This window comes from Streptopelia decaocto, assembly GCF_964273445.1.
Source record: "Streptopelia decaocto genome assembly, chromosome: 1".
NCBI lineage: Eukaryota > Metazoa > Chordata > Aves > Columbiformes > Columbidae > Streptopelia > Streptopelia decaocto.
The window spans coordinates 72,877,715-72,900,833 of NC_138663.1; the positions used below are offsets into that span (position 1 = coordinate 72,877,715).

Genomic DNA, 23,119 nt, shown 5'->3' on the forward strand with positions numbered 1-23,119 from the left:
AAGAAGCCCTGAAGGCAAAACACTATTACTTTGAGAGTCCAGAAAGACCACTCTTAGAAACCAGTAGGACTTCCAGCAAATATCACAAAGAGGACAACACTGAGGATCCACGGGCTGGGCAGTGAAGGGGGACCAAATGGATGATCCCCTGAATTCCGATTCCCTTAGGCAGTTACACAAAGTATTGCCATTACAAATTACGGAGTCCTTTTGTGCACTGGAGAGGTTCTTTAGGTTTTTAAAAAATAAATAAATAAATAAAATTGAAATTCTTTTTCAAGCCTCTTGTGAGGAAGGTAACTATTATTCTCATTATTATCCTCACTCTACAGATCATGAAACTAAACCATGGGGCTGTAAGGATTCACCCAAGTCCATGCACTGGATTACAGCTTAGGTAGTACTTGGGCTTTGGTAGTACTCTCAGACTGCTAAGTCTCATCTCGTGTTATTAAATCATGAGGATGGACTAATGAGGGAATGGTTTGGGAAGGATTCTGGGCTAAACTCTTAGCTCTGCTGCCAGTACACCTGGTGAAGCTGAAGGGGTGTGTATGGGAGCAGAAGTGGCTATGGGGCATTCCCCTGTTCACTGTGAAGTGGGGCCAGCCAAGGCCTGAAACGGGCCTGACGTGACCTACAGCAGCTCTTCTCAGCTAAGTTATTGGTGGTGGTGGTTAAATTTTTCCTATATGAACAAGGATTGGGACGTCTCTTGCCCTACTCCCTCTGCCTGGCACAGAAGTAAAGAATCAGCTTTGGCTTTCATTTAGGACAACTTCCTGAGGCAGTAAGGCTGAGAGAGTCTGGGTGCATCAGAAACAGGGAATGAAGTTCTTTAAAAACCCCTCCAAAGTGATCTTCCTTTCCTCTCTCCCCTTCTTCTCTCTCTGTGTCTGTGCCACACAGTGGCCCATCCTACAGAGGAGCACGGCTGATGGCTGTCATCCCCCCTAGGGATGTGAACACAGTCCCCAGGGAAGCTCTCAGAAAATGAATGCAAATGCCAAGGAGCAAGAATTAGCTCTTTATCTGTAAGTTTATACAGGAACTAAGCAAAGGGAGTGCTACCCTTACAGAGCTGCAGTACTTGAAAACTCGCAGGTACTGCAGAGGCTGAAGAAACTAAAAAAAAATATATACCAGTGCCCATGAGAATGCAGCATCTGGGGCTGAAAAACTCATTTTGGATGCCTGGACATCTACTTAGTCTGATGCTTTTTGAAAATCTTAGCTTAAAAACTTCCTGTCCAGTCCTTGGAATTTCCCTTCCTTTATCCTATATTTTAAAAAACAACATTTATTTTTTTCATAGGTCAAAAATCAGTAAATCACAATACTGGATAGTATGCTCAATATAATGTATTTTATGATTAATGTTTTCATGTAGATAAAGGCTATATTCTTGGACCAAGCCACCTGTCAATAGCAAGCAAAAGACCACAAACAGATGAGAGAAATATAATGAGCACCTACTTCCTATGGTAAAATCTGCAAAAAGGGAAGAAAAAAGTCATGAGGCACATGGCTATTATGTGACTAAATGTGGTAAATGGGAATTCAGACTCAATATTTCCTTACACAGGGAAGCTGTATGAGTTAGAGACCAGAATGACTTTCTTTGCCCCATAAAATTAAAACTCCTGGATATCGAAGGTTTTAATTAAATGAATAGTACACTATAATTTGGAACTGTGCAAACATTTTACTGCACCGGTAGCTAGTCTGGCTTTCGGCAAGGATTTCCGGTGGAGGTTTTGTATGTTGTAGTCTATTAAATGGAACAAGGAACAAGCCACTTACCTTCAGGTCTTGTAAATTCTCTGAACGTGGGCAGTGAAATGACAGTGTGGGAAATTGTGTGGACTGGATCCAACACACAGTTGACATCATTTGGTCGACAAGACTTAATGCAGCGGATAGTATCTGTCTTTTCAAGTCTGACACTAAGAGAAATGAGAGATGCATATATTTCCTGAAAATCAATTACTTTGTGTTTTGCAGTCTGGGGAGCTAGAAACTATAATCGATAGAAGTGTTTGTTCTTCACCTCAAAAACTTAGACAAATGCAGATCATCAGAACTGCTGGACCACTGAAAAATTTGGCTTGTTAATTTGTCAGTCAACTGCCCGCCCCTCCCCAACCCCCCAGCCTAGTTCTTCAAGCCAGGCACGTAAAACCAGGGAGAACTGCAGTGCATAAGATGCCATGTAAAGTCTCTTTCCAAGCACAAACAGGACGGAACAACTAGGCCCGGATCCTCAGCTGCAATGCCCAGGTGTGGTCCCACCAGTTTCAGTGGAGCTACGCTTATTTGCACAAGTCTTTTTTTACTCCACGCAATATCAATCATATAAAGCAAAAGCAATTGTTTCTATTCTGGAAATCTGTCAAGAAATATCTGAAGGGCCAACTTTATTTTATGATTTTCAGTGCAGCAAGAGCCAGAAGAGCCTCTCTAAAGTCTTTTTTTTTTTTCCACACACCCCCTTCCCATCTAAGGAGGAAGAGGAGAGAGGAATGGAGGAATGGAAACTGGGGGAGGAAAAAAAGTTAACCACATTATTTGAAACCTCAAAGACTGAATTCTGGGTTTAGGGAAATGGTAAGGGTCATTTCATATTCCATCTCAACCAGCTGCTCATTCGTCCTTGAAAGTCTATTAAAAGTTAAATGACTTCTTCTCACCCTTGTCCACTAGAGTGAATTTAAAGTCACTTACAGTTCAAGAACTTCACACAATACCCAGTCTGTATTCATGAGAGATGAAAGGGCTATGCTGGGACTTACATTGTGACTAAGCCCCACAAATGATCTCAACTTTGACCTGCCCATTTCTTCATATTTCTAAGTGGAAAAAAAAAAAAGAAAAGACTGCAATGTTGGGGCGCGGGGGGGAAGGGAAAGAGAGAGAGTGGAATTAAAACGATTAAAAGGAAGAAAAATTCACTGACTAAAAAGGGAACAAAAATGGAAGCTTTAGTCTGTCAAATACCTCTAGAAACAAATGGTTCTTGCTCTTTTCAAAATGTGTTACCCAAGTCCACACCTACAAGCCATCTTTTTTCAGATGTTCAAAGGGACTTTATTGCTCTATTAATAATAAATACATCAGTAACTTCTTATTATATGCTACCCACATTTGCTCATCAAAGACAACAAAGCCAAACATGCTGATATTGCATGAAGCTAAAATAAAGATAAAAGAGAAAACATGAATCAACATTAAGGAAATCATGCTTCAACAGATGTGAACTTGCGTAGTCCACGGGAAGGCAATGAAGCTGGGTTAATTTACACCAGCTGAGTCTGGCTTGTTATTCTCACTCTGTAGTTGATGTTTTGAGACTGGCCAGGAGATACAGGCCAGGAGAGACCTTTTGCTTCCTACCATTATCTGGGTACAAAATTTCACCTTTTCCTAGACATCTCACAGGGAATAGAATGGGCTTTCTGCTGAAATGCCTCATGCTGGTCATTTTAGAAGAAATTAATTCTGGATATATGGACATAATAGTCTGACCTATGATAATAGATTCCATCCCCTTATTTTAAATCTCAGCTGCCAAATTAAGAAAGGACTCCTATCTAGCTGACCATCGCATCTGTGAAATAAGGATCAGCTAAATTACATAGTCTAGTTCCAGTGTAAAATAGTCTATTTCATAATATGTAACAAATAGAAATGAGGCAAAATGTATGTAATTTTTGTTTGTTTCCTTCTCTCCCTTTTTTCTTCCTTACTGTGTATAGCGGAGTTTAGTAGACGTTTACATCTATAATATACAGCCATACAAACAAATACTGCATCTTTCCTTAAGATCCTGCAGAGCTGGGGTCACAACAGCTGAGTCAGACTGGTTTTACTTCCAATAAAGTGTTTACAAATTCTGAAAACCTTTTCTCCTTGTGTTATATAACACATAAATAATAACTATGGTATCATCCACAGGCTTTAGCAACACCAATAAACGGTAGCTTGCATAACTCATTTTGGGACATTATTACTAATGAAGTACTGATACAATACATACAGCATCCTAAATTTTCACAGCTGTATTTAGACAATAGAATTTTTACACAAAAACATTGTGGTGGTAACGGCTGAACCATTCAGTACTAGTCTGCTCTTTCTTGGGAAGGAAAGGGAGATTTACTCTCAACTTCAGCTGGAACAACATTGACATATGCAAACATTTCTGAAATTCTCATCCAATAAAGCCATGAATTTGTTTAAGATTAAGTCCTAAGTAAGAGTTATATTCATAATTCCCACTTCTGATTCACTGGAGCAAAGCATTCTGACATGAATTAGGTATCCTGCACACAGAAATGGAGGATCACAGTGATCACAAGTGAGTGTGTTAGTTCCTAGCTAAAACTAGTTTCTAGGTCCATCCAGCCTGTACCTATACATGTGACAGATAAACATTTGTGTCAGTTCTATTTCTTTGCACCGTTTCTCTCTCTTCTTCAAAATCCCATAACCTTTTTAAATTTTTTCATCCTCTATCCACACTCCTGAACTTGAGTTTGTGCTTTCTTTTTCCCCCGCCTAAGTATTAATTCTCTGATCCCCTTTCTTTTGATATCCTTTCTAATTGTTCTCCCATTGCTTCAACAGCACATATTCACACATCTTCTGGAACAATTTCTTTGACAACTAGCATCTATTTCAAATCCTGATATTTGCCACTAGTGATGTGCTCTGACCTCAAAATACTTCTTATTTTATGCTTACACGTCATCTTTGAATTTGATCTTCTGATTAGCTGACATTTTCCTTTTTGCTCACGTGCTCCTATAGTGGGGACTGTGACTGACAAAAGTTTCTTTCTAAGTGCAGTGAACTTGCTTTATTCAAATCTTTCCTTCAATTTTACCCTAACAAAAATTGAAGCTTTGCAGCTGGTACCTCCTCCAGGCCTTTTTAATTTAAAAGAGAAAAAAGTTACAAAACAGCTCAGTTGCTCTGATTATTCTGGAAATAATCTTTCCTGAATATATTTTATTCATTCTTCTTGGGTCCTTTTCATGTACTCTGTTGGATTCAATTAGTAAGTTCCGTGGACCAGGAGCTGTCATTTCATTTTCATTTGGAAAAAAACATGTGCATAAATGGTGCTAAATAATTGAATACATGTTCTCGAATGTTCCAGCTACACTGCAGCATTAAAGCATCTGAGCTCCATGTTCTTGAATTACTTGCTGAATGAAATTGATGTAGTAGCATTTTACAATACTGAGGGCCAAATTCTCACATTCCCTTCTTTTCCTGCCAAAAAAGTATATATTAATGCTTGCAAAAATGAATTTTATTTTTGAATCTTTATCCTACTTAATTACGGCCTCATAATGAACTGGTAGCCAGAGGGCGTTTAAATACAAGCATCTATGGAGGTAAGAAACCCCATTAGCTCAAGTAGCACGGGCTTGTGCTTTCAATATTTAAAGCTGGGGCTCTATCCCCACTGGCAACTTCTGGCAGCTTTTATAAGTACATGTCAACAGGCTTATTAAACATTGGCATTCCTCCTGAGACTTGAACTCCTGTCAGCCAGCTGGGGTAAACTCTGCCTTAGGGACCATGTAATGCTCTGGCAGTGCTGCGATCATGCCCCAATCCCATCCTTGGCTGATGATGAGCCTGAGAGCCCGCAGCTGATACAGCTAATAGAGTAATTCCTGGTGTTCAAGTGATTAAGGCTTGTGATCTTGGTTTATAAGGTTACCAGATTCTAACCTTGTACCTTGCCTGTGCTGTCTGTATTTATACAGTGAGGCATTTCTTATATATGTATTCACATGAATTATTCCTCATTTATCTGTGGACTGACTATTCTGCCTATGTACTGGACAGCAGAGGTATCTGAGCCCAGGATGTTGTAAAAGAACATTCATTTTGAGATCACAACCCTGGGACTGAGATTTTAATATTTATCAGTACAAGGACTGAAGAGTAAAATAAATCCTCTTCCAGCTCAGAAAACATAAGAATTCCAAAGAAATTCCAGTTGTATTGTCTACATTGTTCTTGATTGCATAGAAGTAAAAGAAGACAGTTGTAGAAGGAAGAAAGATTTGGATATTGGAATTCTGGCTGACCTTTCAGGGCTGCCAGGGTTTGATTGGGGTTTTTTTGGTGGTGGCGGGTAAAGTCTTTACAGTTAAAAATTTATCACTTTTGATATTGAGGTTAGAGAGACAAAAGTGTCGTGAGACTAATTAAATATCTTTTTCAAGATATTTGCAAGTTCCTGTAGGCACATCTCAGGATATAGCCTGTGAAATAAACAGGAGCTCTCTGCTACTAGCTCAGTGCTGTTAGGAAGTTCATTGCTGTTTTCCCATCATTAATTTTTCAACTCAGTGGAAATTCCACAGAAAAGAAGATGAAAAATCTCTAAAATAAATGTTCTTTAGAACAGATTCTCTTGTGTACCATCCTTAAATGTTAGAACTGTGAGCTGCGACTGGTGAAAATCAGCAGAAGCTCACTGGCTGCAACAGAGCAATGATAACTAGAGCAGCTTGAGAACCTGGCTCCACACTTTCAAAGTGACTTGTGTGCCAGGGCACCTCTGAGGTCATAAGGGCCTAAGTTATGCACAGTATTTGCCCCCTAAATGATAAAACTCTCTAAAGATGTCTCAGTTGAGATAGATCAAATTATGTACCTATTTTGTTTTGAAAATTTAGGTCTAAACATATGCAGCTGTGTTATCCTCCAATGAGACCAACTCCACTACTGTGTGAAATAAGTTAACAGTTTTCAGTGCTCGGTATATTCAGATAATAAGCTCTTGGACAAAAATTTCTACTTTTTATAATGATGCAGAGTACACATAAGAATCTCCCCAAATTGAGACCTTCAATGACAGGGAAAAGTGAAGAAGTGTAATGATGATGACAAATAAAATACAAGTGCAGCATGCAACAGATTAACTAAAACTTTATTAAAATTGGGGGGAAAAAAGCTACTCTTAGAAGAGAAGAAGTAGCCAATGATGCCTGTAAGTCAGGGATCAAAGCTGTGCAGAGACAAAGATTAAAAGCTTGGCAATAAACGTGTTGACAGTTCCATGGCGGGAAAGTTGCATTTGAATTGTCAGAAGAAGGTCTCTGGGCTCTGTGATTTGCCGCTGCATGACCACAATGCCACTGTGGTTGTTCAGTTTTTTTGTGGTGAAAAAACCCTCCTCGTTCCCGCTGATGATGGACAGCAGAATTTTATCCCCAGGGACAGCATTGGAAGGGCCCATGCGGAAAATGTCGGTGGGTACTTGAATGTTGGTAGGAAAAGAGAGGTGATAGTAGGTTATTCTCAGAGGCAGGCTCTGGCACTCCTTATTTTCATTACAAGGCAAGCGCTCACAGCGACTGCAAGAAAAGTGAGAACACAAGACAAGAGGAAGATTAGCGTACATTTAGCAAGCGTGACAGGAGAGCAAGGGCAGTGGGGTTGGGAAAAGATATGCTGACTTGTATACTATATCCATTCTTCTGCCTGGCACCTCAGTCATATTGCAAATGGACGCTTATTACGTAAGGATGAACTTGTCTATAGCTGGTGCTTTTGGAGAAGTGTTGCCGTTTTCAGAAGTGTTGCCCTTTCTTTGCAGGCATAGATGGTGCTTTGGCCATCCCTCCCCCCCACTTTTCTTCTTTTGTTGACTGGACATATTTTAAATAAAATAAGAGATCCTAAGTGGTCAGTGAGTTGACTGTGTCCTACTTGTGATATCTGGCTGGATTTTAAGACTGAGAACAAGTCTGATAAGGACCAGCTGAGGGAACTGGGGCTGTTCAGCCTGGAGAAAAGGAGGCTGAGGGGAGACCTTATCGCTGTCTATGACTCCCTGAAAGGAGGTTGTAGCATGGAGGGTGTTGGTCTCTTCTCTCAAGTAGCAAGTGATAGGACAAGAGGAAATGGCTTCAAGTTGTACCAGTGGAGGTTTAGATTGGATATTAGGAAAAAATTCTTCCCAGAAAGGGTTGTCAGGCATTGGAACAGGCTGCCCAGGGAAGTGGTGGAGTCACCATCCCTGGAGGTGTTTAAAAGGTGTTTAGAGAGGTTCTTAGGTACATGGTTTAGTGCTAGAGTTAGGTTATGGTTGCACTTGATAATCCTGATGGTCTCTTCCGACGGAAATGATTCTATGATTCTATGATTCTCCCTGTCTGTTACTGAGAAAAGTGAAGTTTTTCCTGTAAAATATGTCACAGACAGGTATGGGCATTAAAGTCACTGTTATTAAAGAATGCTGTAGTCTACCACCACATTAATGAAGATCTGACATGTCATGATATGTGGTAGGTTTGAGAAGTGTTTAAAGAATTGCATACAAGGCAAGTTTATATGAATTTCAGATTAAAGATATGCCCAAATCACTACATTCAAGTTGGTATCTGAAGATCTTCCACTTGCATGGAAGCAGAGGTAGACATGACGATCTCAGCTGGATATTGACTTTGCAAAGTTTGGGGGTGATCAGGTTGCATATTTAGCTCCAAACTTGCCTCATGCACAAGTATGAATTAATTGATACAATCACATACAAGAGTCTCTCCACTGAAAAGCAATAGTCAGTGCACAGGCTGAGGTTTTGCAACCTAAACTATTTATTCATTTCTTTACTATGAAAAGCGCCAACATAAAAGCAAGGTTTGCATCTTACTACCTCAAGGAAATCTGAGGCCCATTTCATTTATATTATTTTGACATATAAAACTGGGCTCCTATCAGCAGTATCTGGTATCAACAGAGCTGTGGCTCATAAGCAAGCACTACCTCATTGCCAGTGCACAGTGACCTGAATTCAGGAACTTCTCATTATATGCAAAATAAGCATTTTCACAAAGAGGAGTTAAAAGCACCGTCAGTACTTCAGTTAATGTGTTCTATATTTTCTTTTAATACCACTTGCAAATGAAAGTACAAAGCAATTCTTTGAAGACTTAACTGCATTCTTAATTTTATTCATGTGTGTAAAGAGCACACACAAGTCTTCACAGGATGGCCGGCTAATTAGGTGTGGATACTCTTGGAATATTTTCAGGCATAGTGAGTTCTGCATTCTTTTCTGAAATGTCATCAATAACTCCACTAAGAATAATTACTTGGTTTTGTTGAAAACATGAGGCTACTTGGTTTTGCTGAAATCATGAAGCAAGTTGAGGCAGTTAATTTCTTAGTTGGAAGTGTTTTCTTCATGTAAATATTTTTGGAAGCACTTACATGCTCATAAAGGTGCCATTATTTATTCTTTTATAAAAATAAAATGCATTTTATAATAACAGCCAGAATGTTAAGAGAACAAAAAAACCAAAGCTCACAGCTTCCTAAGATTTGAAAAAGGACATTCTGCTGATTCAGAATGTTATTTGTGGAGACAGATGTGCCTGTGGCTAGGAGTTAGAATTATTCAAAATTCATCATCTTTTATCTTATTCTTTGGTGGTGCACACTACACACTTCACTATAGGTTTAGTTCATGTGCACTAATTGTTCCATCAAATAACCGCAAAGAAGAGATAGCGAATATTATTGCCTTCAAGAACCAGAGTTCACCCTGGGGTCACACACCACAAAGGCAGGAAGCAATGAGTCTTTAAATCCCAGTGTACTCTCTAGACCTTATTTAAATGTTTCCCTTCAGTGTGCAAAAGAAAAATCAAACGGTGGGGGAAATCTAACAGCCCACTGCTAGTGAGTGAGCAGCCCAAGACCTCAGGTGCTGCTCCAGCTCTGTGGGATCTCAGAAGGGATGAGCTGGTCATACAGCCACCGCATCCTGCCACCACGCCGCGTCGCTGTGGGAGAGAGCACAGGGGACCCAACCAGAGAAGGTGAGGGCTGAGGAAGCAGCACGATGCCACCAGAAAAACCCAGCACAGAGCCCAAGCGAAACATGCATCACTTTGCAGTGAGGTGCTTTTAAATACATCTTTGCAAACCTCTGCAATTAGGCTCACAGGCCCAAAAAATAAGCATGTAATGCTGCTAAATGCTTACTCCTGAATTCACTGCTGATCATTTTAGCTCACTTAATACTCTGTTGTCTTAGGCTTAAGTATGTGGCCAAAATGCAGGTTTCAAAGAATTACTCATTTTGAATTTCATTGAGTAGCCAAATGTTGGTTACTCATAAAGGAAAATAAAACTATCAAAACCAGAGAAATTGCATTTTAGAGAATGAATGCACTTCCTCACAGAAATGAGGAGAAAATATTTTCTGTCTTCCCCCCTGTTAATTTCTGAGCCTGTTTCTCTTGTGGTACATAAGCAATTTATTCTCTTGTGCCCAAAGGTGCTGAGTGGTACACAATAATTCTTCATGCACTGAAGGGAAAAGAACTTTTTAGCAGGATTTATGGCTTTGCAATTTACTTCATACAGGGAAACCATCTCACCATGCTGAATGACTAACCAAGTTTTTTGCTAAACTATAACCACCACAAATCTATGAAATTCTACCCTGTAGATTTCCAGAGTTGCAACAATCTTCCAAACCTCCTAGAACACAATCTACTACAAAGGCACTTGCTTACGCTATCATGAATGTGTATTTCTTTTCAGGAGGTTGCACCACACCTTGAGGCACAGATGAGCCATCAGCCAGGCTGTAGCACCACATTGTGAACCTCTACATTTCCATTAATAGAGCAGCTGTGAAGGTGGTTTTTGTCTTAAACAGACCAGAACTTGAAGGAAATGAAAGCAACTGACGTTAGTTCTCACAGATATTTCTTAACCAGGGGAGAATCTGGAGTCCCATTTCAGGCTCAGGTGGGAATACTCTATACAGCAGCACAGTAGACAGGATGGACGAACACTCTGCATGTTCCTCCTGACTGGAGCTGGAAAGTCTCAAGGAGTTTCCAAACCATAGAAGAGACAGACCCAATTCCATTTTGCCCTCAGCATTGAGCCTTTATGTCCTGTCCTTGTCTCTTTCATCTGTCTTTTCCGACCTGGCTCCTTCATAGCCCCTTTCCTTGCCTACTGCCCTTCTTGCTCACTCAAACATTTGGACTGTCTGCTCAGCCAGTGCCAATCCTCCCCTTCTTGCTCCATCCTCTCCTGGCTGACCCTTGGTTCTCTCAGTTTCCACCTCGCAGCCCTATTCCCAAAGCATACACCCCTTCCCTCAGTATCTTTGTGCAGCCATCCCAAATTATTCCTTGCTCTGATGGTCTTCATCCCAATCTGGCATCTATCACCCTTAAACATAAGCTCCTGACTCCTGCAGTTGGTTTCCCCCTTGTCTCTAAATTGGTTTACACAATTTTACCTTCTACACCTCAAGCGTCTTCCAGATTAATTCTCCTCACCTGGTCATACCTTCCCTCCCTGCATTCAGCCTCCTTATCCCTAAGTGTACCTTTCCTTCATACCGAGTTGGCTCCACTCTCACCCATGCTAGAAACAGTCTGGGTGGTCTTTGAAAGCACAGAAGAAATAGGCTGTGGGGTCATCAGGGCCAGCAGCACCTGGCCCAGGACACACAGGAGCTGACATTGTAGGGAAGATTGGGCTTCTTTCCTGAGGCCATATGTGGGAACAGGCTGAGTCTATGGAGTTGGTATCTGCACATTTTAATCGTAAAATCATAGAATATCAGGTTCGAAAGGACCACAGGGATCATATGGTCTAACTTTTCTTGGCAAAATGCACAGTCTAGATAAGATGGCCGGGCACCCTGTCCAGCTGAATATTAAAAGTGTCCAACGGTGGGGAATACACCACTTCCCTGGGGAGATTATTCCAATGGCTGATTGTTCTCATGTTGAAAATTTCCCTCTTGTGTCCAATCAGACTGTCCCCAGGAGTAACTTGCACTTCTTATCCCTCCTCTTTTCCACGTGACTCCTTGTAAAAAGGGAATCTCTGTCTTCTTTGTAGCCACCCTTTAAATACTGGAACATGGTGATGAGGTCTCCACTAAGCCTTCTCTTCTCAAAGCTGAGCAAGCTCAGTTCTCTCAAAAAGCTCGGCTAGGCTAAATCAGAAGAGAATTGTTTGATGCTAAAAAAGAAGGACCTCTCTACTGATAGGAATTAAATTGCACTGAGGAAGACAGTCAAACACAAAGGCTGCCACTGTGGCTAAGAAATCCTTATCATTCAAAAGTTAAATAAAAGTTAAATAAACAACTCTCAGAAACACACTAGGTAGACCTGACTCTGTTCTGGCTTACAGGGGTGAATTAAGATTACCCATTGAAGGCCTCATATCTTAAGGTTCATTAAAAAATGCTAACTGCAATTTTACAAAGTTTGTAATTTCAGAGGTTTTTGCTCAGGATGAGAAAAATGCAAAAGTGATCTCCTAACAAATTTCAGATTTCTGCTCCAAAACAGGACAGCAAACTCTTTAAAGGAAAAAAAAAAATCACCAAAATGTCAAACACACAAAATGATGTGGCCCTCCTTACCCCTGTTCTTCGAAATGAGCAAACTGCTTTGGCTGAAATTTGCCAAAACTTGAGCTTGAGTCAGACACCTACCATGTAAAATTTCAGCCATCGGTTATGTTTTGGCAAAATTCTAAGCAGTTAAAAACAGGTCCTAATAATGAGAAGCGAAAGGCAACCTTAATAATACACAGACATGTCTAAAATATAAAAATATTTCCCAATCTGGCTCAATGCAGCACACATTTCTGGCATGCTGCCATATCCACTTCTTTATCTTTTCTACTGTTTTACTTGGCTTAAATATTACAAATGTTAGACTTCAGTGTCGCATAAAGAGAATTTAATTGTTATGCAATTTGAAAACAAAAAGTGTTTGGCAAGGCAGTGCAGCAAGTCCAGTCCTACTGTGAGTAGCAGTAGATCTTAATTTTTCTTGGAAAAATACCAAGCCTACAGGCTGATCAAGGAAAGAAAAATGCAGAATTTAAGCAAAAGAGATAAGACCTTCAATAAAATTGTTACCATTAAGGATTGGACCATGTCAAGCACCATGCTGGTGTTTGGGGAAGGTTACACAGCCTGTTTCCTCCTGAAGCTCAGAGTATCTATAACAGCATCCTGAGCTTTCAGCCTGTAGCATGGGATGATCCTGTGATTACTTCACCTGATGACAATCACCACTGCAATGGTCACCATGCAAAAAATCTCTGCCTTAAAGGTATTGGTTAAGGAAGCTTCTGGATCACTGAGGGCTGTTGCCTATACCTAAGGTATTCAAGGAAAAATAAGAATGAACAAACTTGAATTTCCAGGACTGAGACCTATTAAAATATAGGTGTTCCAAAGAAAATATTGGAGAATAGGGTAAAAAAAAATCCCATGGAGTGCCAACTTGATGTGAATGGAAACTGTGTTGTCTTTCTTATGATATGCCAAGCTGGTGAAACTGGATTGTGTTTTAAATAAAAAGGAGAGGAAAATGGTATCTCTAATAGATGCGATGTTATGAGAAGCCAACTATTTTGATTTTAAAGTCCTGGCACAAAGTTGGGTGAAAAAGTAATTTCATGTCATTATCATGCAAAAGCTAATGAACATATGCCAGCTATCAGCTATGTTGGGCTATAGATGCCAAAAATAAATGATTCAAGAATATGTAAATTAGTTTGGATGTAGGAAGGGTGCTAAAGACCGGTTCTATTAAACCAGTGGGCACTAGGTTACCCGTAACATAAACCCTGATTCTAGCATGTTGGTATAATACTCGTATACTGCCTAAGTATGAGGGTACCTGTCTCCCCATTGAACTAACCTGGACTTTTTGCAATATACATAATGAACTCATCTTCTCTCTGGTTTATGCAAACACATTTTTGACAATAAATTTAGTAACTATGTCTGTAGCTGCTGAGAGGGGAAAACCTAATAAATCCAGCAAGATAATAACTCAAGGAATTAAAATAATTAGAACTTCACTGAGCAGCTACAGGATTTGTGTCTGACTCATAGCCTAATTATAGCCCTAGCATATCACAAGAATCTCTCCCTATGAGTCTGTTTGAGTTAGGCAGAGTAAGCCATTACAGAGCCAGACACAGAAAAACGATTCAGACATTCTACTGCTTCCCAAAAAGATCCCTCACATCTCAAATGGCCATTAATTTCAACACATACATAAAAATATAGATAAGAAAGAAAATGACGTGGAATGTGTGTGTATTATGCATATTTTATAAACTGAACTTTGCAACTCAGTGATGTCCATGAGAGTAGAAATCTACTAATTCTGCCAAGTGGCCCACTGCAAATGACTTTTTTTTTTTTAATTAGGATACAACGAACCCACAATATACAAATAAATACAACATCTGCATCACAAGGCACTGCTTATTTGTTGATGTGACAATTTAAAATTTAATTACTACTGACACTTCTCAGAATACAAGCATATTTTATAAATATCTGGGTTTATACCATGAACTTTCTCTACAGCATTTTGATCAAATATATCTGCTATGCCACTTACATGGCATTTCAAAGCTCAAGGTTTACATGGAAACTATCCATAATAACTAACTCCTCTGATGAAGATCAGCAGTACCTTCACTCTACAGAGAAGGCAGAGAGGACTCAATTTTATTTAAAAGATGGTGGGCATATGAACACTGATTGTGAAAAGCAATAGCAGGCTGATGACCAACCTGATTTATCAGCTTTCCTCCCTAGTTGGTCGAGCACACACTTACCTGGGTATAGGCCAGGGAGCAGCCTTCAGAAGAATCTCTGGAGTACAGGGGGCCATAAAGCCCCAGGCGGGAGGAAAAGCAGTCATCTGCATCAGCCATAAACTCTAGCTATGCGACTGAAATTTTGCAACAATTCTCCACGCTGCTAGCACCATTTGATGGGTATAAATGAGCTGACAGCTGCTCCTCCTCCCATACCTATGTCTCATGTTTTCAACACCATAATGCACGGACTTTCTCTGAGCTCGGTTAAGACATAAATATGGACAGCAGCCAACACACCACCCTTGTGAGGATTCTCAGCTTTTTTACCAGCGGTGAAATAGTACTAAAAGTAAGACATTCTTGTGATACTTTGCAACAGCATCGATAAGACTTAAGATAGGGAGCTAAAACCAACTCTTTTATTGGAGTGTAATAGTAAGGAAACACTATGTGTGAAAGAAAGTAAAACTCAGAATTTTGAAGCTGGATGTAACCCTCCTAACAGGTTGCCTGCAAAGTAGCCAGAGAGAGAACATCAGCTTATGGCTCTAGAGATCACTATGATGGAAACCACTGACACATGGCATTTTTTAAGGGAATACCTTTTTCTTAGACTGAAACAGGAGTATGAGAAAGGGCCCAGACTTGTGTGTGCAAAACATGGGGTAGGCCTATCAACAACGTACATATTTGTGAGAATCTGTTGTGTATTTGGTCAGCAGTGGTATGGCATAAACGAGAACATGTAACCAAAAATCTGTTCAACCTTGAAAAAGAAAGTACTTACGTATCTCCTGACTTGCGGTAATTTTCTGGGCACTCCAAAGACAGACAGCGAAAGCCTCCCTGGATGTTAAAGCAGGTCTCATTGAAAGAGCAGTTGTGGCTTTCTGCAACACACTCATCAATATCTGCCAAATGGAAAAAGGTGAGTGGATTAAACACATGCCTTTCCTCTACTTGCAGATGACAGATGATGAAAGTATTTTATCAGGTACTACAGAACGTGGGGAGCAATTACACGTTACTACAGTATTGGAAGAGGAGGGCAGAAGAACAAAAAAAAGAAGAAAACTAATAGGAAAGAACAGGCAAAGGAAGAGCAGCAGTGCCACTAAGTGGACAAATTGTAAATATTTGCTGAATTGCTCACAGCATGATATTTCCCTTCAATGGCTAAACTAACTCATACCATTTCACAATAGAAATCTTCATCTTCAGAATTTGTTATAATTATTTAATAATGTTATAAAAATACTCTCTACTGCATTCTATAGTTTGTAAGAGAAATTTTCCGTATATTTACCATAAAATAGTGTTTTTTTTCAGATTTCAAGCTGATGTTTATTGCTTTACCTATAATGCTATAGGAAAGCCATTTTTTTAAACTTAAAAACTTGTTAGAACTTTTCAGACGTTCGCAACCAGGTTAGGTCTCCCTGCAGTGATTGAACTTACCTTGGCAGTTGCGTGCATTGGGTGCCAACCTGTAACCAGTGGAGGGACAAGTACATTGAAAGCTCCCAGGAATATTAATACATCGAAAGGAACAGATATGCCCTCCAGTAGGTAAAGCACATTCATCAATATCTGCAAGAACAAAACACCACTAATTTACTATGTGTTCATGCCATTCAACCAGGTGCACATGTACCAGATTCCTGCTGCGAGCTTCAAAACACGATTTCATTATTCTAATTGCTGGGCAAGGGAAAAGATCATCAGATAGGGGTGGCTCTAGTCAACAAAAGCTGTTAGGAATACATGGAAGTGTGAAGAAAACAAAAAGCAATCAGGGCCCAAGAGACAAATGAAATGGATAAGAGCAAGCACTTCACAGTAACATGTATCATAGTACTTTACAAAAGGGAGGGAGATGAATAGTTTTATCCTTGTTCTTGCAAAAAGGAAATTGAGATGAAGTGTTCTGCCCAAGTAAGCCTAGTAAGTCCTAGAGACCAAAGTCCAAATTTAGGATCACGTCCATGAACTCACACCCATGTCCTCCTTGTATTTGAGGAAAAGCTACTTACACATTCGTTGGAAACCAGCCAAAAAAAAAAAAAAAAAATATATATATATATATATATATATATATATATATAAAATACTACCCAGCAATATTATATATTACAATATTACATAAGTGACATAAAAATGTGTTTGTATCTTCACTTGCTAAAAATTCTGTTAGTTCCTCAGGAAAACAAACTAATAAATAAAAAAACAAAAACAACAACAATACACACCACATTTCTGGCAGTGTAAACAGCAAAAGTGACATCACACTAGCAGAGATATTTCTAGACTAGGACATCAGTGGGAAATCTTCACAAATAAAATTTCACAGTTTCACAGGAAAATACCAAAGAGAACAAAATGTTAAAACAAAATCATTACAGGTACATGAAGCTGTTCATGTATGTTATGGTGAGAATAAGAAATGTTCACTCATCTTCCATCTGCAAAACAATAATGCTTACCTTCACATGAAATCCCATCTATGTCACTAAGTTGAAAGCCACGGCGGCAGTAACACTGATAGGAACCATACACGTTGGCACACTCTTGACTACAGGGGCTGCTCTCACACTCATTTAAATCTGAAATGCAAAATTACACACCTGAACCCCAAATGTCTTGTTAGATTTTTCAGTTCTATTACAAGACTAAGGCAGAAGTTCGGATGACAATTTTTTTAATAAAAAAAGGATGGTATGCATGTCACTGAGTAAGCTGGAAATAGGGGGCTTTGGGTGTATTACTCTCAACGGGGTCTGGCGGTGTATGTTAATCTACACTGTGCTGTTATTTCCCACTGTCCTTCAAGTTGTGTGACTTGAAGGGAGTCTTTAGGCCCACACTTGCACTTTTATATCTGGAAATCAGCAAAGCTGGTTTTGAAGGTCTTGAACCTGATCTGGCTGAATCACCCTTCAAAATACAGTAAACACGGACAATACAGCACTGCGTGATCCAGAGTCAAAGGACAAAATATTGGAACTGTGGGCTACAGTGACCTTGATTAATCATAACATCATTCTTGTAATCAAAGAGACCACACTGGGTTGATTTCATAGAATCATAGAATAGTTTGGGTTGGAAGGGATCCAAAGGTCACCTAGTCCAACATCCCTGCCATGAGCAGGGACAACTTCAACCAGATCAGGTTGTTCAGAGCCCCATCCAGCCTGGCCTTGAATGTCTCCAGGGATGGGGCACTTCTCATGCTATTCTAGTGCAGTCTTACAAGATACAATCAAATAAAAATAGCTAAACAACAATCAGCTGTATCTCACACTATATGACCAAAGCATATGACAGCCATACCTTCACATGACCTGCCATCAGTTGAAAGTTTGAATCCCATGGTACACGTGCAGTAATAAGAACCAGGAGTATTCTCACACTTGTGAGCACAAAGGCGGCCTGGATAGCGTCTGCATTCATTGATGTCTGAAACGATAGAGAGGTCTGTGTATTGGCTGGCTTCACTGCAGTAGTAGTCTGGACAAGAATGTAGTCATACAAGTTTGATTTTTATTTTCCAGATCTAAATTTCATACTGGAGAGGGAAGAACTTGCTCAAAATGCTCATTTAGAAGCAGCCCATTGCATAATTTAATTAGATCTATAAAGAAGAAAGTTCTTTGATCTTCCAAAGGAATGTTTTGCTGTAAGTGCATGTAAAAGTATCACGGAAAACAATTACACGCACTCTCATAATCTTACCTTTTAACAGGATAACAGATAACATGTTGACAATACTAATACAGCTTCCTTTGAAGTATCAGCGTATCTTTAATACGGTATTAGTTTTATACGAACAGTACAGTAGTCAATTTTACATTCAGATGAAAGAGGTTATGCAGAGACCAATAACATTCTTTACACTGGATCGTTTTTTGAAATGCCATAGCTGCACGTATTTAAGCTGATAGGTGTAACTTACCAATACAAGTTCTACTGATGACATCAAAAGAGTAGCCAGATTTGCATTCACAACGGTAATTGCCTGGGGCATTTATACAAACATGTCCTTCTCCACAAGGCTGATTAGAGGATGAGCACTCATCCACATCTGAAAAAAAGAAGGAAAGTGATTGAAAGTACACTTCTGAGCATGCAAGTTGGGAGAAGAGCAACATGTTAACATATATCTGTGTTCTCTAGTAGGTATAAAGTGTTCTGAAACAGACAGCAAGATTTTGATCTAGCTCTCAGCTTCCACAAGAAGATCAGAGTCACAGATCCAAACTATTCTTACTTAAACAGGTTCTCTCTCAGGTATCCTGTTAATGTTCATGGACTTAAGAGGCAAAATGTATCAGGAAATCAGACAATCTTTGGAGGAAATCAGGTGCAAAATTGTTTTATTATGGACACTCTGTATTTATGGGTCAGATCTTCAGCTGGTGGGACATGCCTGGGTCTCCCACAGACAGTAGTGCTTTGATAAGCCACTTACAAAAATTGAAAACACATGCAAAAAATACTTATTTTTGCAAAAGGCACTTTAGTTAAAAGCCAGCCAAAGGCATATATGCCTTTCACCATTACTTGAATAGCTTCTGTGGGATGTTAAGTGGGCCTTGTGTTATACTTCTGTATTGGGGAGATTTGAGACTACACAGCATTGTTCCAATACACTAATATAGTCACAGACAATGCCATTTTTGGGAGGTGATTATGATTTTTCCTCTTCTCAGAATTTAGGGTTTCATGAGATACATGAAGGACAGAGTGTGGATCCTTGTCGTTATTCACTTGTTGCGACTGCCACAAGCGAAAGAACAGGATGAAGAATTGACTGTGGAAATAGGAAAACTTGGTGAAAGTGCATGAAACTGGTACACATAAACAACAGATGTGATTTATTTTCTTCAAATCATTTTTTCTTCCAGACTGTTACTTACCTACACATCTTGTTCCATCTTCATTGAGATGATAACCTCGGCCACAGCTGGGTGAGATTCGCTGGCAGGTATACGAGCCATCAGTGTTAATACAGATCTGTCCAGCTGGGCATGGCATGTTGGTGCTCAGGCACTCATTGATATCTACAAGAGCACAAGAAGTCAGAGTAACTATCTGCTGCCTGGAGATGTTTAAGCTAAGATTCTTTCCTAATGTAATTCTTCAGACGATTACATCCTGATGTAATCCTTCAGAGTTTGAAAAGTTCTGCCTACGGGAGAATAAAACTATTTGTGCCTTTTAGCTTCACTGATAATAAGCATTAGGGTCCAGGGTGAAGACTGGGAGAGGTACAAGAGGCCAAGATCCCACTGAAAAGCAGAGGAAATTGGGTACAGAACTTGCTTTTGTTCAAAAGCCTCTGAAAGTCTCTCTTAAACATATGAAGAGCTGATCAACAATTCAGTTCATCAGCTCAACCAGCTATGCTGCAGTCTGTGGCTCACAGTGAATGAGCTCTTTATTTGGTAGTATGTGCTCACAGAGGTAGTAGCTGACCCCATTTTTACAGAGAGATAAACTACTGCTCACAGGTATTCACTGCGAATACCTTATCCTGGTAAGATGTCCATGTAAGCACATAAGAATGTGAATTATGTACTCACAAGACTATGCAGCCCTTTACCATCCATCAAACGTATGTCTGTTTTTTCACAAACTGGACATTTTATCACTTCATGACAAAGATATTCTTTGCCTGGTAAGAACCCAGTATAAAGTAAAATCTCAGAAAATGTAATGAGACAAGGCTAAGCTGTATTAGAGTATGATCTGGTGCAGTGTGTCTAGCCAAGAAGGTCCAGAACTCACTGTTACACAAGGGGAGCACGTGCTATTCATTTGGGGGAAAGAAATCTCAGAGCCAGGAATCAGTGGCTACAGGAGGTACTGAGGCAGCCTTTGCTACCTGGAAATGTTAATGTAACTAAGACCTTAGAGCTTGCAGGAGCAGCACTGTTTGTGTGTGTATGGGCTTGCATCTCATGACAATTAACAAAGCCTAGCTTAATGTGAGTAACTTCTCTGCCTAAAATTTACCCAACTGTTTCACTAGGATATTATCATCATTTTACACAGGGCTAATGTTAACTGTTGAGGAGCTACTACTTCGGTATGGTATGGTATGGTATGGTATGGTATGGTATGGTATGGTATGGTATGGTATGGTATGGTATGGTATGGTATGGTATGGTATGGTATGGTATTAAGCACAGCATCCAGCTTGCAAAATGCTGGCTGCGTGAAGATGGGGAAAGGGACATACTATAATGTGAAAGATTTCAGACAGGCTTATCCCACATCACTAGAGTGTAAAATTTTCAACTTAGAAAGACACTGGAAAGGCAGGAAGGTGTTCATAATTTTTTCCCCTTGACACAACATCGGGCAGCATTTGATCCACGGTGCATAAAAACAGACTGTGAAATTATTTTGGTATATGTTTTGAGCAAATGCATTTTAGGGGGCATAACTATTGCTGCTGCAAATTGATGTGGCTTTAGTCATGTCAAGGAAGGCAAGCGAACTGCCATGCACCTGGTGCTAACTATGGCAAGATGCACGTCTTCAAAGGGTCTGTTGTGCACAAGCACTGGCCCCTTTCACTTCAAAAGCTGCAATTTATTTTTCAGTCTCAGTGTTTCCAGTGTCGGATTTCGGCACTACAGGGTACGATGTGGTCAGGAGAACGAGGGGCTGACAATGAGCCAGCCTTGGCAGCTGCTGCCGCTCAGCCAGTTCCACAAGTCCAAGACACGCTACGCCGCTGGGGGAATTCAAAGTTAAGTTGAGACTTGAAAATACTACTCAAGGGAATGACTGATAGATTTGTGGGTCACGTTAGACAATTCCATTTAGAGTGTGCTGGAAACCAGTAATTCTAACATACTTATATGAAGTTTATAATTTTGTTTTGTAGGAGTCTTGGAAACAAGGCATTAGCCCAACAGATTGTAATCATTCTTTAGAATAAAACTCCTCTCTACAGTGTATTATAACTGGCCCATCATTCTCATCCATAATAAGATTCTTGATAGGCTATAACGGGGGACAGGTCTGGAAAGATCTACGTGCCTGTAAAACCATGCATACTAATATCGGCAAAGTGTATTACACAGCATGTCACAAATTAGAGCTTTTTATACTAAGCTTTGGTGAAAACCTTTTGGATAGGAGAAGATAGAACATATCTATCTATTTTTTTACAAGTTTTGTTTCAAATAAAATACCCAAAGACTTAAGGAAAATCTTCAAATGCAGCAAAGTGCCCTAAGTAACCAAATCTCCTTAAAAATAGAGATCTGGTCTTTATTTAAATGGTTCTTGTCTGTAAATCTTACCTGTGGGAGCAAACCTGTCTTTAAAGCAGCAGAAAAAAAAATAGCAGAGCAAATACATAAGCACATGAAGAATGACTTGAGAAGCTCAGAACTCACCCAGTGAAACTACCACTTATCTCACAAGCAACACCTAAGTTTTCACTGAGATAAGAACATATCTTACCAATACAGTTGCCTAGCGCATCTTGTATAAACCCATTCATGCACTGTAGTTTGGGTCGGCAACGGAAAGATCCTGGAGTATTCTGACAGATAAAATCGGGGGGGCAGTTATGAGTACCAGTCTCACATTCGTCAATATCTGGTACATCACAAAAAAAAATTGTTAGCAGGAGTTTGACAGAAGCTTTTTCATCACATTTAAAACATAAGACACAGTTAAAAATACCAGACTGATTAATCCTCAGCATATCTTCATGCAATTCAATGCAGTGACCCAGGATCAATCTGACCTACCACCTCAAACAGAATCTCAGTAAAAAATGGTAAAATAAGTTAAGGTTTTAAAATTATTTCATTGTTAACATTATATATAGGGGTGCGTGTGTTTATTATGTTTCACAAATTTAGTTCTCACACCGAAATGATTCAAAATTATTATATAGCACCTGAACCATCATGTTCAACAGTGTTCAGCCTTGATTCAGCAGTGTGTTTACACATGGGCTCAGCTTTGAAGTTAGTAACATTTAATTATATGTCTGAGTACAGTTTTAATTTTAACTTTAGATCCAATGCAGGCATTGTTCACTTCTTTCATTGGTGAATTAGTTGGCCTTCATTCTCGTCCATATTAAGGTTTGCAATATCCTTCCATTATTGTGCTTTAAAATGCGCATAAATATGATTTCTTCTTCTTTTAATATTCCAGTCCAGTTCAGAATAGACAACAAATATTTGTGAATAAATTATGATTTGGATAAAGCAGACAAAGGCTAATGAGGCCTCATCCACACAAAAGCAACTAAAATTTAATGTTTGCTGCCCTGCAATGGGTTAAAATCTCATGAAAGTATTAAAATTCAGAAACTTTCTAGCAATAGGATGCCTCAGATTTCCCATTTAAGCAGTGGACACAACAACAGATGCAATTTCTTATCTCTAGAGCTCTGTGAGACTTAAAAAAGGATTGTGGAGCCCATTTCAAGTTT

At 39.6% G+C, this 23,119-nt stretch overlaps 1 protein-coding gene across 2 annotated transcripts in view; it reads right to left on the reverse strand.

The window, feature by feature from the left end:
- FBLN1 (fibulin 1) overlaps window positions 1–23,119 on the reverse strand; it is an 81,659-nt gene that overhangs the window by 20,951 nt on the left and 37,589 nt on the right. The window contains exons 8-15 of one of the 2 annotated variants that reach the window (XM_082051354.1): window positions 22,132–22,269; window positions 19,569–19,712; window positions 18,605–18,733; window positions 17,983–18,108; window positions 17,136–17,255; window positions 16,111–16,242; window positions 15,440–15,563; window positions 1,804–1,946 (exon numbers count right to left, since the gene is read on the reverse strand). In XM_082051354.1, coding sequence (XP_081907480.1) covers window positions 1,804–1,946; window positions 15,440–15,563; window positions 16,111–16,242; window positions 17,136–17,255; window positions 17,983–18,108; window positions 18,605–18,733; window positions 19,569–19,712; window positions 22,132–22,269 — 1,056 coding nt within the window. Of the gene's footprint in view, window positions 1–1,803; window positions 1,947–6,938; window positions 7,383–15,439; window positions 15,564–16,110; window positions 16,243–17,135; window positions 17,256–17,982; window positions 18,109–18,604; window positions 18,734–19,568; window positions 19,713–22,131; window positions 22,270–23,119 lie in introns of those variants that run through there. The other variant, XM_082051355.1, reaches the window with a different exon arrangement.